At 32.9% G+C, this 19,521-nt stretch overlaps 2 protein-coding genes across 2 annotated transcripts; both read right to left on the bottom strand.

Annotated features, from left to right (window-relative positions):
• Positions 1 to 3,282: 3,282 nt before the first annotated feature.
• LOC106776625 lies at positions 3,283 to 3,762 on the bottom strand. The gene is made up of 2 exons (XM_014664108.1): positions 3,571 to 3,762; positions 3,283 to 3,489 (listed from the first exon to the last, which is right to left on the bottom strand). Exons 1-2 carry the CDS (start codon positions 3,760 to 3,762, stop codon positions 3,283 to 3,285), a joined length of 399 nt encoding a protein of 132 aa, XP_014519594.1.
• Positions 3,763 to 6,471: 2,709 nt separating this feature from the next.
• LOC106777755 (formin-like protein 6) lies at positions 6,472 to 12,215 on the bottom strand. Its single transcript, XM_014665494.2, has 4 exons — positions 10,601 to 12,215; positions 10,306 to 10,505; positions 7,850 to 8,091; positions 6,472 to 7,738 (listed from the first exon to the last, which is right to left on the bottom strand). Exons 1-4 carry the CDS (start codon positions 12,016 to 12,018, stop codon positions 6,947 to 6,949), a joined length of 2,652 nt encoding a protein of 883 aa, XP_014520980.1. The 5' UTR covers positions 12,019 to 12,215; the 3' UTR covers positions 6,472 to 6,946.
• Positions 12,216 to 19,521: the final 7,306 nt, after the last annotated feature.

Consider the following 19,521-nt stretch of genomic DNA (forward strand, 5'->3'; position numbering starts at 1 on the left):
ATATATATAAAATTTATATTATAATAATGTTAAGTTACGTAACTACCTGTTGCTTACTTATATACTTATAAATTCAAAATATATTAATATATTATATTATATAAACTTAAGTATATTATTCTCTGGAGCTAAACTAGTAAAGCCTTTCCAGTATTGAAATGACCGTGGCAAATGAAAGGTTCATACCCCTTTTACCTTTTCCTTATACTTCAATCTAAGTGACCCCTTTTTTTTATATTCTGCATGCAAAAGTCCAATTACTGAATACATCCTATTGTAAAATATCTACCATACCTACCACCTTTCCTTTTCTTATACACTCACTGGTTTCTCATTTACTGCAACATACACAACTTGGACATACAACACTCTCGTTCACGTGAACTATAGCGCACCCATGATGCAGAACTTCTCCTTCCCATGCAGAATGCGAAAAAAACTAAACTTTCCTACGGACAACTTCCCCACTAGTAAACGTAAACTCCAACCCAAAACTTTCTCCAAAAATTCTCTCTTTCTCTAATTACTACTGTTATGACCCCTTACACATCTCTCCATCATATGTCACACAAACAACCCTTTACTCCTTCACCTTACCCGAATAGGGTCACAGACCCTCCTCCAACTACACCATTCTCTCACGAAGCATACACTTATATTTAAAAAGGTATACATTACACGTCCAGCATTACTAATAGTAAAAGATTAAAACCTATACAACCACAGAGAATTTCAGTTTACTCCCTACCAGTTTCACAATCAAAGAAACGAAACGTTTATCACCACGCCATGCAATGTAACAACATTCCCAAACCCTACTTTCACATGATATTTCCTGAACTACTCCTCGTACCCTAAACTATCTTTGTACCATTAACTCGCAACAGATCCCGCTATACCAAGAGAGTTATACCCTTTTGTATGCAACCTACTTTCTTCTCCCTATTCTTTCACGTACTACAAACACGCATACATCTTTACATTTATTTCATTGACTTTCTCCTAAGTCTGGAATGTATCCCAATTAACCTGATAAGGGCAACCCCATCTTAACCACAAGGGGAAAAGATTCAAAGTAAAGCAAGAAGATGATCAAGAACATCACACAATATATAAACACACACTAGTTACTCCCCTTACCTGGATTTCAGGAAGATCTGAATGCTCTAGAAATACAGGAAAAATCCACAACGCTCGTGACAGCAACTGCGGCTCCTCGCCACTGGTTCTAACTTGCACACTGGTTTTCACTTCTTCACTATTACTCTAGAAAATAAGGGTTGCCTCTCTTCTTCTTCTTTTTTTTTCTCGTTCACTTCGCTGTTCTCCTCCCCTCTTTGCCTACCCTAAATATAACCTATAAATCTTCCCTAACCACCCCACAAAACCGTCCAAAAAGTGTTCCTAGAATATAGGAGATATTCTCCTTATCACTAATCCCACGATTCCTCTCTCTTCATGCATGCAAAAAGGGAAAAAAATAAATAAAATGCAATCAAAATAAGGAGACCAGCCCTGTTGCATATTTACTTGACTAAAAAAAAATACCAAATACCTTCTCTCACATCAAAAGCATTTAATAAGAAGCAAATAAAAAATTAAAAAAGAGATTCTTTCTCTTTTTCTCATATTTACGTGAAACACTTTAGTCAAGTATAAGATATTCTCTCTCTTAGATCACGTGGGTCCTACTCTCACCAATTGGAAAATATAATAGAAAAAAAATTAAAAGGAATAATATTACTTGAGGACATCTCAGCAGCTCTTCCATGCACATACATATAAACCAATTCATCAAAATTTCATCTATGAAATTATTACACAGAAATAATAATATTAATTAATCACTACTCACAACTTAACACTTTCTTCAAATTGACACACACCATAATCAATTATTTCATACTATAAAATATAATAATAAAAATAAAAAGATATTTTTATTTTATACGGGTTTTACATTCTCCCCAACTCCAAAAATTTTCGTCCTCGAAAATTGTACTATTAATTGAACAAGTATGGATATTCCTTTCTCATAAGTTCCTCTAATTCCCAAGTCATCTCTTGGGTTTTCTCGCTCCAAAGTACCTTCACTGTACGAATTTCCTTTCCTCGTAGATTCTTCATTTGAACATCCAACACTCTTACTGGTCCAGCTTCAATCGTGAGATCTTCACGAACTTGTATGTTGTCTAACTCCAACACATGAGTTGGATCACGAACATATTTCCTCAATTGCGACACGTGAAACACATTATGAAGGTTGGCCAACTGAGGTGGTAGTGCTATTTCGTATGCTACTGGTCCAATCCTTCTAAGAATCTCATAAGGACCGAGAAACTTAGGTGACAACTTCCTTGACTTGATAACTCTACCCACTCCTGTCATCGATGTCACACGTAGGAACACATGATCTCCTACACTGAACTCTAGCGGCCTCCTTCGCTGATCTACGTATGATTTCTGTCGGCTTTGAGTTGCTCTCATCCTTTCTTGAATCAGCTTCACCTTCTCTGTAGTTTGCTGTAACAACTCAGGGCCCACCGCTACAACTTCACCATCCTGAAACCAGCACAATGGCGTCCGAAATCTCCGTCCATACAACGCTTCATACGGTGCCATTCCGATGCTGGAATGGTAACTATTGTTGTATGTGAACTCCACCAATGGTAGAATGTCACTCCAACCTCCGTGATGATCCAACACACAGGTTCTCAACAAGTCTTCTAATGACTGAATAGTCCTCTCAGTCTGACCATCTGTTTGAGGGTGATATGCTGAACTCATCCTCAACCTCGATCCTAAAGCCTCCTGCAACTTTTGCCAAAACCTTGAGGTAAACCTTGGGTCCCGATCCGAAACAATGTTGTTAGGTACACCATGAAGTCTTACAATTTCTCGAATGTACAACTCTGCCAATTTTTCGATGGACATCTTCTGGCTGATTGACAAAAAGTGAGCGTTCTTCGTCAGTCGATCAACTATCACCCAAATGGAATCATGACCCTTCGATGATCTCGATAAATGAGTTATGAAGTCCATCGATATGCTATCCCATTTCCACTGAGGGATATCCAACTGTTGTAACAATCCGCCCGGCCTTTGATGTTCCACTTTTGCCTTCTGACACACCAAGCAAGAAGCTACAAACTTAGCCACATCCTTCTTCAATCTGTTCCACGAAAAGGATTCTTTCAAGTCCTTATACATCTTAGTCATCCACGTCAATCTAAAAACCCACTTCGAAGACATCAACATCAGGGGTATTAAGCCTCGATCTAATTACCCACACAACATCACTATGATCAGTACAATAACAACACACATCACTGATACTAATAAGTGGATCCTTCTCTTCAAAGCTTTCACCGTCTTCTCCATATTACAAATCTTGCTCCTTAGCCTACCAATGATAACATCCTTTTCATCAACTTCTTCTTCATTGCACCACTTGAAATAGTTACACCACGTCACATTTCCAGCTCCACTCTGTTATTCATCAAAGACAGTGTTAATTACCATCACATAAACAAAATAGAGTTTAATTACAAATGCTTTTATTCACATCACCTTGTAGTTACGACAACCCCAAAAATATTTTCCAGGATTCTTTGAAGTTCTAGCCATTTTTACTACTGTCCTCTCACCATAATTGCAAATTGGAACTATCCCTACCCCCATTGAACCAGCACCATGTGAGGAATGACAACTTCGGCAGCTCACGCCCTGGCAACAACAAGAAGAAGATTGCGATTGAGACATGGCTAGCCAACCACCAACAATGGGAAGAAGATCGGTTAAGCTCTCGGACCCTGCCTTTCACTGGAACAAAGTAAAGAAAACCCTAATTTCAGAATCTGCACTTGTCAAAGATTGGGTTTCAATAAATAAAAAACATTTCTTTCACAATCCACGTAATTGTGCCTCAAGGGGATCCACATGATCAAATGTATGCCAACTCGTTACTCCCTTGCACGTCTGGACTGTTTGTCGTTAACTATTTAGACAGCGTCTCCAAAAAGGACGAAATTGAACAAATTTTACAATCTTTAGGACTAAATCGAACGCAAAAAAAATGAGGACCAAAGTGAACAAACCTTACGAAAATAGGGACCATCAGGGATATTAAGCCTTATTTTTTTGAAATTTTTAAATATTTTTTTTTATTTTTTTAAATGATTTTTTTGTCATGTGTCAAAGTGATATTATGGTACATGACAATGGTAGTGACACTATCACATGTCAGGCAACGTATCATTACATTTGTTTTAATTTAATCTCTGAATTTTTATTTTATCTCAATTTGATCTTATCTTTTTATTCTATCTTAATTTAGTCCTCATTTTTTAAAAATTAAACAATTTTGTTCTTCTTCAAATTCAAAATGGATTTCACGTCTAAAAATGATGTAATTTTAAATATAATTTTAGATAAAAAAATATATATTTTGGATTGTATAATTAAAATCATGTTTTTGGATTATGTGGTGTAAAATACTTTTTTTTAATTTTAGATTACATAATCCATAATGAATATAGAGATTATATAATCCAAAATGTTTTGTATAGTGAACAATTGAATTTTTTTCACATATAGAATGGCAGAAAGAAAATACGAGGATGCTAAAAAAAAATTGTCGAAATGCTTGTTTTCTTTTTTTTTTGGGTGTGGTTCGTGGGTTTGGGCTGGAGCAAAAATAAATGCATGAACATTTCAATTCGTTCTTTCCGTTAAACTTTCCACCGTAACTTTCCAATCCACAAAAAAATAGGTAGAACCTGGGTCAGTTCCCTGAAATATTGTCGCCGGCGTCGATGTCGCTGAAATCGCGTGGGCTTCTCTAGGAACCGCAGACAACGTCGTTTTGGCACGACTTGAGCCCGTTTTGGTCAACTCACAGCTTCGTCGCAAGTTTGTTGGGCAGCTCTCTGCCGCCACGATTTCTCCGTTGTCCGGACATCTTTAATCGTGGCAACCTGTGCAGAGCCCTTCCGAACGAGCAGCTTCTAAGCGTGGGTTTTAACAACCCCTACTTAGCAATATTTCGGTGCCGCCGTTCCCTCGACACTCTCCGCCAAACTCATCGCTGCAGAAGGAGACTGGTAAGAAGGAGAGGACAAAACCGTCTTTTAATCAAGTATATGGGGTGCAGGAAGAAGAAATGGAATTGCAGGAAAAAACATCGGAATGCATGAGTTTGAGGATGCAACTCAGTCCAGTGCAAGATAAAAGAAAAAAAAAATACGGACATTACCTTTAACTCAATTGTCACCCAACCCAACTAACTTCTTCTCATCTCCTCAAGCAAAAACCAGAGAATGAGGAGAAAATAAGAGAAATTAAGACTGTTACACCCTCTTATTATCTAATCAAACTTCAATAGTTTATTTTCATACCCATACAACAGCACCATTCTAATAAATCAAGCGTAGTTGTTCAAATGTTCTAATGGACTCATTATGACTAGTTCCTGCCAACAATATTTTATTTGGTAGACAGTTAGAAATTTTTGGTATATGTTACCTGTGCTATTCATGCGATTAAATGGCGTCTTAGTCATTTACCTACCGTTTGCATTTGAATTTCTTTGTCCAAATATTTAAGATCATATTTCTTTTGGTATCATATAGAAAATCTTGTATATTGTTCGAGGATCCTGTCTCTCACGCGTGTTTTTCAGGTATTATCTACAATGGTTCAAGCCTGGAAGCTATTTTAGCAGGATTTACTGTGGATAAAGTTAATCCAACAATGATTCACGCAAGAAAGGTACATATATCAGTGTCTGATTGTATTTTAATTACAGGACTTTATTGATGATGGTGACCATTATAACAATGAAAGACTGGTTTAAATCTAGTCAACGTACTATTATCACAATGTCTGCTCACATTTCAGTTTATAAATTGCTAGAATTTTATAGAAACTGATTTTATGATGAACCGCTGATAGAAAACTATCCAAATTCCCTTCTAGGAGGTATTGGAATGCTTAAACTGAAATAGGATTTTGAAACGAGAGATTTGCGTAGTTTGTGTCAATTATTAGATTCTTTTTAGATCTCATTTCCACCTTCCAAGCCTTCTTCAGTGGAAAAAAATATAATAAACCACTAGAATACGTTTAACGCTAACTTTTTTTATAACTTATACGAGATCTTAGATTAAAACAAACATAAAAGTTATGTATATATAATGTTCAGAACAGAGGAATTTGGCTCAGTAAGCCAGTGGAACGTTTTGACGATGAAATTTGCTTACTGGTAATGTTCACTTTCGAAACTCACTAACTGACTGGTTTTTCCATAGTACGAGTGCATAAGAGATTGGAGTTTATCACTCACTGCAACATTTATTTTCTTATGCCACGATTCTAGGGCTGCTTCAAACATTGAATGTATTGAAGACTAGTTACAGAATCTAGGGCAAGTGCTGGTGTAAATCTAAAATGTTGGGCACCACATACAAAGAGTTGCTGCAAAATTGATATTTATTATTTATAACTGATTTAAAAAATACATATAGGAGCCTCTTAAGTGAAATCGAAACGTTCTACAATATGACAATTGTATGGAGCTCTGACCTGATAAAATCTATTTTGACTGTAGAATATGCATTGGAGAAGAAACAAAATGATGCATTCACTGAACTTCCCGTTTAAAATTTTATTTATGCTTCATATGAAGTAGGATGAGGATGCCACGAACCTTTGCAGCCCATTTCTGTATACCGCCGGTAAACCAGCGAGTACAATTTCTTAACCCCACCCCCACCATGCATTTTGGAGTTTTGAGTGTTTGATGTTCAGTCTCACGGAGGGCTGTCTTTGCACCACCATTGCAATTGAAATGGCCCCAATGAATCCAATCCTGGGAAGGTGGTTATCGAAAATCATTCATTTACTTTGCCTGTTATTCTGAAAGACTGGTTTCTTTCGTATTCACACACTAGGGGGATGAACTTTCCTCGTCTGAGCTTCTATCCTGCTTTGGATGGCTGTACCTATTGAGAACAGGTAATGATACATTTGGAGGTATTCGGAAAGATCTGCCAGAACCACCAACAATTTTATCATGCATTTTTTCCACTTCTTTGCACACTAGATCCAAAATACTCAGAAAGTCTCTTACAATCATGAAAATTCTGAGAGGGTGGGCTTCTTCCTTTGCTGCATTCCCATGAAAGTATTCCGTGACTTCTTTTACAAGATACAAAGCTTTTCTCTCATCCGCTTTAATCCTTACAATTTCATCTTCAGCATATTTCAGAAATAGCTTCGTAGAATTAAAGAAATTGCCAAGCACATCTGGCTTTTCATATTGCAAAACCAATCGCACTTTATCAAGCCCTGTTTCAAGCTTTGAAAGATAGCTGCTCAAGACATCTGAATCCATTCCAGCTGCTTTTTTTACATTACTAAGATCTCTACTAAGCCCTGCCACAACCTGCAATCCTTGCTTCTTAAACTCATCCTCATTAAATTTGGAATCCATTTTCACATTCTCATTTGCAGATTCAGCTCCTGCACCTTCAGATCTAATGATCTCTTGAACCACAAAGTGGAGCAATGTGGTTTTTCCATCTATTCCCTTTATATCTACTAGTTTCAAGAGTGTCTCCAGTTTGAAAGCTTTAGCATCCCCTCTATTAGTGCCAACATTCATTCTGTTTCCCGTCCTTAGAACAGCTTCAAGGAGTTTGAGGAATAAGCGGCTGTTCTTTAATTCACCACTTGCAGCCTGAAATATACTAACAACTGAATGATCACTTTCCTGTAAGAGATCAAGAAATCAAAGATAACAAGGAATTTGTGCAAAAAAAACAAAGATAATAAGGGGTAGAAACTAGACCTCCATGGTTTGAAAAGACTTTCTAAGGTAGTTAATTTCTGCATCAAAGTTGGCTCTGTAGAGCATAGCTTCAACTCTTTTAAAGGCAAAAGGGATATCAAGCACTGCTTTAAGAAACCTTTCTGCAGATCCCAGTTTTGAGAGATCACCGTCGTAGTTTTTAAGCTTTATCTCTTCTTCTTTAGTCGGAGCCATCTTTACTAGTGTTTCCAATAGTTCAGTGCCCAAACCTTCAGGATTCCCTGTTTCATCGAAAGAAATACTGCCAATTAGCAAAGTGAAAATACATCCTTTGCTGTTCTCAAAGTGAAAATACAGGATGCAGATAAGGAATTGCTTTTAAAAACAAACAATAGGCATGTGAAGGAAAATTTCTTTCAGTAGCCTTCTCTTCCTCTACTTCTTTTCAAATGGCTATATCCCATGCAATTTACTTACACATAGTTGCCTGTTATAGCCTTCTCTGCCTGTATCCAAATCACCTTATTTTCTAGTTTCTATCAATATTTTCTAGATAGGTATCACACCAATATCTCTTCGATATACAATAATTATGTATTCTTTATTCTCTCCTGTAGTCATACATACATCCATCTTAATATACTATGCTAATCCCATTTTTTTCTCTTGCACCTTCAAAGCCTAACATTTACCAACACCATAGGTACGGTCAGATCATATAGTAGTATGACAACTTTTGATCATGTACTTTAGAATAAAAAATAATTCCTTATATGTTTCTACATTTTAATCACCCAACTTGTAACCATATTCTATATTACTCTATCATTATGTAATATTGATCCCCATGTAATTACACAAAGAAACTTGTGGTATTACACATTTTTCATTTTCTCTCCTTAAGCAAAAAAACTCTGATTTCAATCTGTCTCCAAAATTCAAGTTTATTTTTTTTTCTTGATTACTCGATCAAGAGAATGTCATCCTTAAAATGCATGCACTTGAACAAAGCCTTCTATATATTAAACAAGGATTTAATATTGATTCATGATGTAAACCTATCGATATAGGAAAGTCCTCAGTTTTGCCTTCACGGGTTTTCATGCTAGTAATTAACCCCTATCATATGTCTGCTTTTACAAGGATAAAAAGCCTTACGTCCGTCTTTTTCTTTACTTCGGTACTTTTTATCAACCCCCACAGAAGATTAGCACTAATAAGAAATAAGAATAGCTTTACTTAAATTTGAGTGTAGAATACAATGGCAGGCTTTTCTATAGAACACGTTCAAATTACTAGTGCTATTTAAGGTGGATGTACAAAAGTAAGGCAGACCCTCCTTTAACAATAAGAATGAATAGACAGTAAACCTGCATGACGTTTGAATCTTTGACAGCAATATACTTTAAACCGTTTCTAGGAAAAACTGCTGACAGGCAGTGGTTATAAGGAAATTAGAACCGAGAGTTACCTTCTAAAGAAAAAGATAAACACTGACACAAAGGCAAAGATTAAAGAAGAAATGTTGTAATCCCACAAGGAAGAATAATCCATCTTTTGGATTGGATGGAGAACTGGAAGCAAGAATGGTGATTAAAAAGAAATGTGGTATACTAAGAAAGAAGAATAATCCATCTTTTGGATTAGAGCACAGAAAGCAAACATGGTGTGTTGGTCTGGTTGTGCCATGCGTGAAATTCAGGTCTTTGTAAAACAAGGTCGAGGCTCTGTTTAGTGACAGTTAGAGCCCAAAACTGCACATCTTGGAAGTTTTGGAATTGTAACAGTGATAAGGTAATTGACTACAGTGACCATGTCAGTGTTGAGTTTAATGACAATAATTCCAATAGAAATAGAAGAATAGTTTGTGAATAAAAGATCTTTCTGAGTTTGGAGTTGAGGATGAAGTGGGTGTGATCCCACCTTGGTGGATGTTCAATTATTCTTCTATACTTCTAGAAGATGTTTTATGTCCAAGAGTATTATAATTTATGACTTGGATTGTATCTATATCGCACTTTTAAGATCACAGTTACTGAATACCTAATTTCATAGCTTAACATAATAATGCACATGGCATGATGCTGCTTGGACATTCTCATACTTAATTTCAGATGCTATGATGGTGACTTCAAGATGAAGTCCTTGTACTATGCACTCTGTCTTCTTGTATGATTTATTCTCTCTACATCGCTGGCATAAACAGTGATGGAACTTTATGCCCCTCACTCCTTGTTTCCCCACACAATATATAGAATCGAATATATTAACATATCTTAGAAGCATTGTTTTGGTAGGTGATATTGACAACCTAATTAAGGGAATACTGCAGATGAACTCAGTAGTCAACACTGTAGCTTAGGGCCCCCAAAAATGTCTAACAGTAAGATGAACCAATCACCCTTTTAGTATAATTTACCCAAATTAGAAATCTGTGCTCAAGTATCAAGTCTAATTTGATCCCCTAATTAGGAAGAATGAGAAAAGCAAGTTACCATCTAAAAGAGCTTCAGACACCTCCTCTCTGGTCACATTCAAAGCCCTGAGCAGTATAGCTATGTTCTGTGACTTCTTCGGGTCTAACACCCTGTTCTCCTGATCAACAGAAGGAAGAACTGATTTTCTGGGAGGTTCTTTCGGAGCAGAATTCGTGGCTTTGCATCCAAACAACGATTCCATCATGTCCTCATTTAACCTATTTAAAGAAAAACGCCATATCATGGAAAAAAGAAACATTAGCTTCCAGTTATACTAATATCCGAATACTGTTAGTTAACTAATTGAACTCACTGAAACGAGCTTGATTTTATCTGGTCCCACACTGTAGCACGGTCTGAGGTTGCACGCACTTTATCCCAATGCAGAGCCTTTAATTTTGGTTTGGCTCCATCCCTGTCATTGGCTTCAAGCCTCTCGGAAGAGCTCACACTCTGTTCAACCTCTTCTGAACCTTTCGTTACACTGCCTTCAATTGGTGATAAAGACTGCCTCTTTACAGATGCAGAATTAGAGGAGACACTAACAGCCGGAGACTCTGATTTTCGCGGCGGCGGTGGAGGAGGCGGAGGTGGAGGCGGTGGTGGAGGTGGTGGAGGAGGATTGAATAAACTATTTGACACGTGCGAAACAGTGTCGGTTGTTGACTGAAGATGCTTCAAATTCGGAGGTGGGGGAGGCGCCGAAAATTTCGGCTTTCTGGAATGCTTAGGGGGCGGCGGCGACGGTGGAGGGGGCTGCTTTATAGACGGAATGATGACACGGCGTATCTCCGGCGAGGGTGCCGAAACCCGTGACTTGGGGGAAGTTCTCTTGGAAAACGGAACAACGGGTGTGGGCGTGGAATTCATGTCACGCTTCGCGGGACTTCCGTTGACAAGAGAGCTCTGCCGCGAAGCCGGCGTGTAGTATCCATCGACCGACGAGTTCTGCGGTGAGTGAAACACCGTGCCGCGGCTTTCCTCATCGGACTCCGATGAGGAGGAGACCGCCGGCGGGTAGTTACCGTCGGGAGGCTTACTGAGCGGCGGCATTGGCTGCAATTCAGGACTTGGACGGTAGCGATCGGATCGCTTAAGCTTGTGATACGGCGATCTGTTGGCCTTATTAACATCTCTGTTGTCTCGCGAGTCGTTGGTAGAGGCTCGCGTGGGTTCCACTGTCCCAATGTAGAGGAAACTCGACGGTGGCGCAGTTGAATCAACCTCGTTTCTGTTTGAGATATGGCTATTGTTATTGTTATTCCCACTCCCAGCGACCAGTTTCTGAGACTCCACCGGGTGTTTGGCTCTGTGTTTGTACAAAAAGAAGGCCAACGCTGATAGCATTCCAAGGGTCACAATCCCCACTGAGATCGCGATTGCTACCTTCTTTGTTCCCTTTGTGGGTTGTGTTGCAGTTGGGTTTGCAATTGAAGTGTTGGAACTGGACGGGGCTGCTTGGCTCTGATCCGGTGGGGGCCCCGCCGGGTACTCGTGGAAGAAGGGGATGTTTCCGCCTTCCGGCGAGGGAGGACTCTCCACCGGAAGTGGTGGCGGTGGTGCCGAACTCGCCGGGAACAATGGCTGGTGCAGAATTCTTCTTGTGCCAGATTCATTAGCGCTGGTACTAGTATTGACCCTTTTTGCAGTGTTGACTGGTATGGATAGGAAGAGGAACAGTGTGAGGAGGAGGATGTAGAAGTAGAAGAGGCTCAAGTGAGGAGCTTTCATGGCGAATTATCGTGGGGTTGGCTTGTTACCTTTTGTTTCACCCAATTCATGTCTGGGTTTCGTTTCTTTCCCGCAAATTCCTCTCCTCGAAATAAGAGAGAGAAAGAGAGTGTGTGTGTGAAAAGATAGATAGATAGAGAGAGAGAGAGAGGAAACTTCTTTCGGCTGTAATGTAAGATCTGGATGCCACAAAGCTTCCGTCAGCAGGAGCCGTTTTTATTTTATTTATTCTCTTTTTTTTTTTATGTTTTTTACTTTAATCTTTTTTTAATTTATGTCATTCTCAAAAGAAATGTTGTTGTTTCTAAATTTTACTAAATTATGAATTACTGTGTAGTAAAAGAAGTCAATGAATAGAGAGGAAAGATTATAAGCATTATACTATTAGAGGGAATGAAACGTGGCAATGTTCTACGTTCTTCATTTTGGCATTATACACATGTAAGTAGATAAACATATTGTGGATATATAAGGAAAATATGGCATATGGTTATGTAATGGTAATATTAAAAAAATAGTACCCTAAGATCCCTTATTTTTTGTTTGCAAGTAATGAGGGAAAGGCACAAATTCCCCCTTGTTGGTATTATATTCTGCTTCTATGGCTTCCCTTCCACTTTCTTTGTCCAATTAAATAAAATTTAAATATAGGTTAAAAATTAGTTAATTCTATGAATAGTTATTATTATAATTTTTTGCATAGGGTTAATTCTGAATAGAATCATTTTATCTAGATATATTTTACCATTGTCTTGCATACACTAGTCAGAAGAAAAAAGCAGTAATAATAATTTAAAAAAATTAGCAAAACAGGGATCGTGTGGAGAAAACGTGACCACACACCAAAAAGTGGACAAGCAAAATAACGAGAAGACATAGCCATTGGATTGTAGAGGTGTGTCTATCTTGTCTTGGATTCTGTCTGTTTGTGAAAAAAAAAAAAAAAAATCAAATGGACGGTTTGTTTATTGATGGAGATCCTTACTTAATAAAATACCACATAAAATTAACAAATAGCAGAAATAAAATACAACATAAATTTAAAACAAAAAGTAACTACTTATATATATATATGGCATTAAGTTGTAGATGTCTAAAATATTTGATATTATATAATTAATTTTTTTTTTCAACATCCTTTTAATACAATATATAATAATAATTAATTTATTTTTATTTACCAAAATAATCACATAAATTAAAAGATAATATATATATATATATATATATATATATATATATATTTATTATAATAGACGTTAATATTTAAATGATATTAAAATATAAACAAAGTCTTACATAAGATAATACTTATATGAATTAAGAGATTTTTTAGAACGGTACCAAAAATAAATCGATAAGGACAATAAAAAATAAAAGAGGAGATTTATATACATAGTAATATGATAATTTAAAAATTTATATCAAAATAAATATTTTCATTTTATTTTGAGAACATCTTTCTTTTAATTTGTCTTTAAACTCAATTACTTATTCTCATTTTAGATTTTAAATTTAGCCATTTATTATTGTTTTCTAAATCTAAGATTAAGTCTCAAACACAATCCATGTAAATTATTAACAAAATTATCACAAGCTTTCTTTTAACTTTTATTCTTATTTTTCATACACAGGATGTTAACTTAACTGTCGCTGTCATTTGAAATCTCACGGGTCACAGGAGCATAAGAGTGGACTTTAATCAATGCTTTTACATATTATAGTTATATATAACTTACTATTTTCATTTACGTAAAATACTTTATATAAACTTAATAAACCTCTGTAAATGTTCATGAATTACTTTCACAACTATATAATTAAATATATGTTATACATGTTTTGTAATAACCTAAAATAATAAAAGTAAAATATGTTTTATAATATAAAACAAATTTTGATTTTTAAATTCTAGGTTATTACACTTTTACTGGTTACATTTTACACATATACAAATAAAACATATAAATATAAAATTCATTAAAGGACTTTTTAACTTTTAATTCTATATTCAAAATATGATATTTTATAAGTACAACGAACAATAACATTTCATTTCATATTACAAGTTTATTAGAAATTAATATGAAAGTTATTTTATCTTTTTATTCATTTTTTTTTTTTATATTTATTTTGCTGTCATATTGGTAAAAAAATTACTTTACATTTTTATCTATTTATTTTATTATTTTAATCTTTTTTATATTTATTTTATTATAAAATAATCTTTTTAAATTTTTATATTTATTTTGTTGTCATGTGTATAAGATTATTTTATTTTTTTATCAGTTTATTTTATTTTTAAATTATTTATTTTATTTTTTACTCATTTATATTTTTTTTTACATGTGCGTGACCTTTTTAGCTATTTGTTTTATTTTTAAACAATTTCTTTTAATTTATATTTAATTAAATCAATGTTTAATATCCATTATAATATAATAAAAGAGGATATTAGAAAAATTACCTTCTTATTTACATTCATTCTGTTGATAAGTGTTTTAATTATCAATTTTTGTTGCCATTTGATATATTTATGATATTATTATTTCTTTACACTACTTTTTTTTCTTTTATAATATTTTACTGCTTAGTCATTTATAAATTTAAATTTAAAAATATATTCTAATTTTATTTTGTAAAATATTATCGTTAAAAAATAATAATAATAGTTTTATCTTAAGAGAAACTATCAGCAATAAAATATTTATACTAAATTGAAATATAAATATTTTTATTATTGAATATTCTTTATATTTTAACATTTAAAATTTAAATTAATATTACCTAATAAATAATTACACTAATAATGTTTATATAAAATTATTTATTAAATATTTATTTAATAACTAATTTCAAATATTTAAAATATATATTTGTAATATAAAAAACACACTCCGTGATATTATAATTATTTTTATATTTTTTTATTCATTTTACTAATGCCATTAGTTTATGAAATTTAAAATTTTCAAATCAATATTTAAAATGTCAATTATATCTAATAGTTTAACTTAAACCATAATAATGTTGATAAAACTGTTTAGAAATACATATCAAGATGAACAATTAAACAAAATTTAGTACATACATATATCAAATCATAATATGTTATCCAAGTAATTATCAGAAAAGTTCATCACCTTATTATATATTATAATTAATAGTTTAGATGATAAAATATAAAATATCTTCTTAAGCAATTAACATAAACAACAACTTAATGATAAAATTATAGAAATTTGTAAAATAAAAATATTAACATCATTTATTTATTCGAATAAAGTCTACTTTTAATTCTTTAAGCAATAAGAAATAAAGAGCCTTATTAACATGATGTCTTTTGATATTAACATTTAATTTGTCCACTATATCTTATTTTTTCCTCTCCAGTTGTGAGAGAACTCGTATGAAATCTCATAATTTGTAAGTATTTGTTATTAATAATTTTAGCCACGTGTTTCGTAGCTATATATATTGTGATAGGAAACATGGGCGAGGTTCAAGCTTTTTGCGTCTTGCAATGAACCATGTGAATAGGTTTCACTATATTAGGTCATTTCTATATAAACAATTCGAGCTAAGCAACAATCTTTCGAACTAAAATACATATCTATTGTTAATTTAAAGTGTCTCTAAGTCTAAGTCTTAGGAATATTATAATGTTATCAAAAGACTAGATATTAATAAGGGTTGAATCTAAAAAATCATCAACTCTAATATTATTATTCAATATTTACATTTATATAATATTTCCTTTTTTATTTTTATTTAATGTGAAACTTAAATTTATATTTAGATTTCCAAGGATGGCAATCAACTCAAATTTAAATATAGTATAAATGAAGAATTATAAAAATTTGGAATAATAAGTAAAATACGAGTACTTAATAGTATATATGAAGATATTTTGGAAAAAAAAATCTCTAAAATTGCAATAAATTTTATCCCTTGAAAGATTCATTAATGTTAATCAAACTGCATAAAGTGTAACAAAGTTGATGTTTTAACCACTGAAAACCATTTTACTCTAAAATGATTAATGGTTTTAGAAAGAGTTTATGATATATTAAAGATAAATTATTATTTGATATACCTAAATTTTTTACATTCATTTAATATTATTTTTGTTTATTTTTTATTTTTTGGAAAAACATAAAATTTTATACATTTATATATATTTTATTCTTATATCATAGGTTTAATTGCTTCTTTTGTTCCCAGTTTGGTTGAAAAGTGTCAAATTCGTCCCCTTTTAGAAAATTGTCAATTTCATCCCCATATAGAAAAAATTTGTGTCAATCAAGTCATCTCCGTTAAAAATCATTACTTTCAAAACTCACTTTATTCACTACAATATCAGGGATCAGACCCATGAAGTGGTTATTATTCAAAACTCACTTTAAGTTTTTAACACAATTAGTTTGTATTTAACGGAGATGACTTGATTGACACACTAACGAAATTGATATTTTTCTAAAAAGAGGACGAATTTGACACACTTGAACCAAACTGAGGACAAAAGAAGTCGAAGAAAAGTATAAAAAGGAAAAGAGAGGTGAAACGCTATGCTTGTCGGATCCTGCCGACGGAATGAAGGAGGGAAGTGATTAGGAAAACGGTAAACATATTTATTGTAAAGCCTGGTGGTGTATTATGTGTGAGAGGATGTTGTAATAGAATGTCGGGAAGCAGTTAATCTGGAATTGTGGGAAAAGATGTAACCGTGGGGTCAGCTTTGACAAGGTCTTCTTCCGCTTTGTGCTTTGTTTGGTTGATTCGCCGACCTTGTTTGTGGTGTGTGGGGAACATGCACACGCCTCAGGCTAATGCTTTATAGCTTTTATTTTCTCCCTTTTCACTTTTGTTTGTATTTGGACTCCTCCACTACGCAATATATAACTCCTTTTCTTCACAAAGAACAGGATCATTAAAGTTATGCCTTTCTTCACCACTATGCAATTTCTCACCATTACCTTTCATTTTTAAACAAATACGTAATCCTTTTCTTTTCACTCTTCCATCAACTATCACGTTATTCTATGAGATCATTCTTCTTTCTTTCCACTCTTTATCTTTTCCTAATATATAGTTACTCCTTATATACCATCACTATATTAAAACTACAAACCTATATATGAACAAATAAATATGAAAATGAATAGCATGTATTTACGACTCGTTGCACTTCTCCGAATAGCGTAAATGAATTTAAAACATATATTTCTACTTGTTAAGATTATGATATGTTAACACTTTTTCATAATAGTTTTTTATAATAAATTACATGTCAATATTTTATTGGTTTATTTAAATTTATTGGACCAATTACAAACTACTTCATAAACGTTGTACAAAATTTATCAAAAAAAGAATGTTAAAAAAACATTTTCCTTTCTTATATTCGATAGTATTTCACGAGTTACAAAGTTCCACTAGATTCTTTTGACTCTCTTTTGACCCTATCAGGCTAATTATATAATATTAATGTATCCGTTAACCATGATTAGGAATAATATTTGGTGTTGAGAAGGTAATTGATCAAAGAATAATGATACTTAAACAATATTATTTTGACAATGTTTAAACATCATTTACGTGTCATTCTGTGATTGGTCCAAAATTATTTCATAATCAATAATAATAATAATCATAAATATCACCATGAACCAATCACAGAATGACATATAAATAATATTTAAATATTATAAAAAAATATTGTCTAACAATCATTATCCTTGATCAAAACACCCATATTTTTTAACGAACCCATGTCAGCTGTTCTTTAAGATGCTATGGGTAAAGTCTTACCCATATTTTACATGTAATTGAATATATTCTTAGATCATGCGGAATAAAACCAAACCATCGTGTAATGTTACATGGTATTTAATTAATGTTTTGTTTCTTTTCTAAATGGTTGCAGATATATATTCCCCTTTATGTTTCTCCTACCTAATCACAACAAAAAGAATAAGCCATTAATAGAAAATATGTTTTGTATGCATTTTTTTTTCAAATAATCCAACCCTTTCTCATTTTCATTCTTTGTCTAACTTAATTATGGAAAGCATTGGATAAACCCATGTTTTAGTAGCAGTAGGACCTATCTCCGGTGTTCTACATTATGAAAAAGGCCTCTCTGAAACTTAACCTAAGCTAAATTATATCCATTTTTACACAAAATCTAAGATCTATATTATTTTAGTCAATTAATTAATAAACACGTTTTCTCGAGCTTATAACTACTTGAAATTTTTTAAATTAAATGAAAAATTATCAAGTAATTCTATAACTAAGTGCTTTAAAGTGAAATTGACCTCTAAGAAAAGTTGAAATTGACTCTTTCCATTTATTTAACATTTTATTGTTAATCCGTAGTGACATAAAACAATTACAAGTGAATATTATGTTTTTATTAAAAATATTTTTATTCTTTTATTCCTTACGTAATGTAGGGTTAAAATGGAAAGAGGTTTATTTTAACACTTTTATACCGGTCTCTGTTCATATTAATAAGAAAAAAAAAACAATACTGTGTCTTATGTATAAAGGTTGTATGTTTACTTTTTCACGGTTGTAAGTTTAATTTTTACTTTCATATTTGAGGTTTATATACTGTGATGCACGTTAATTTATGTGTAGGGTCAAAGAAAATATTTCTTAAGGCTTTAGTTAAATTTGTATTCAAATTTAACATTGTTTATACATTTATTTAACATCTAAGAATTATGATTCTCGTTTTATAATTATTTCTTTTATAAAAAATTATCAATATATTAAAAGGAAAAATTCTTTAATCTATAATTTATCTTGGTTGATATGAAATATATATATATATATATATATATAATTAATTAATTAATTTGTTGTAACAAGTTGTTGACGGATGAAGAAGTTAGTCATTATTCACTAACATAACAATGACAATTATTTTAGATTTTTTTTTTATGTTCGTTTTACATATGACGTTAAAATACATAAATTTATGTTCAACTATACACAGTTTACATAAACATGACAATTTATGTAAAATTATATCATGTACGAAAGTTTGCGATCAATAAAGAAAATTACAATAAAATAAACATTTTTTAAGTTTTTCAATTTTCATATGTTAGGTATTAAATGAAGTTGGGTCATTTAACGAGAATATTGAGTTGGGATATTTAAGACAAGATCTATAGATTAGAAATTTCAATTACATCTGTAAAGTCTTTGCAATTTAATATTCTTCTCGTGTGGTGGTACAAAGACGAGGATGAACTAAAAATTATAGATTTCAATTTTTCTCTGTAATTTAATTTTGTTTTTGGATGACTCAACCTAAATTTAACTTTGTTATTTATTAACTCTTTTTCAACTTTATGGAAAATGTTTAATCATATACTCAACACACACAAATTGAAACAAGTTAAAAAATATCTATTTTATTTTAGTTTTTTTTAGAAATAAACCAATGTGAAAACTAAGGACACAAACCTTTTTACCAATAATATATTC

This window comes from Vigna radiata, chromosome 11, assembly GCF_000741045.1.
Source record: "Vigna radiata var. radiata cultivar VC1973A chromosome 11, Vradiata_ver6, whole genome shotgun sequence".
Lineage (NCBI taxonomy): Eukaryota > Viridiplantae > Streptophyta > Magnoliopsida > Fabales > Fabaceae > Vigna > Vigna radiata.

Coding starts and splice junctions, on each gene's coding strand:
- LOC106776625 (XM_014664108.1), bottom strand. CDS start 3,762: ATGTCTCAATCGCAATCTTCTTCTTGTTGTTGCCAGGGCGTGAGCTGC. Junction 3,490..3,570: donor GGGGTTGTCGTAACTACAAG/GTGATGTGAATA, acceptor GATGAATAACAG/AGTGGAGCTGGAAATGTGAC.
- LOC106777755 (XM_014665494.2), bottom strand. CDS start 12,018: ATGAAAGCTCCTCACTTGAGCCTCTTCTACTTCTACATCCTCCTCCTC. Junction 10,506..10,600: donor ATAAAATCAAGCTCGTTTCA/GTGAGTTCAATT, acceptor TTCTTTAAATAG/GTTAAATGAGGACATGATGG. Junction 7,739..7,849: donor AGTCTTTTCAAACCATGGAG/GTCTAGTTTCTA, acceptor AGTATATTTCAG/GCTGCAAGTGGTGAATTAAA.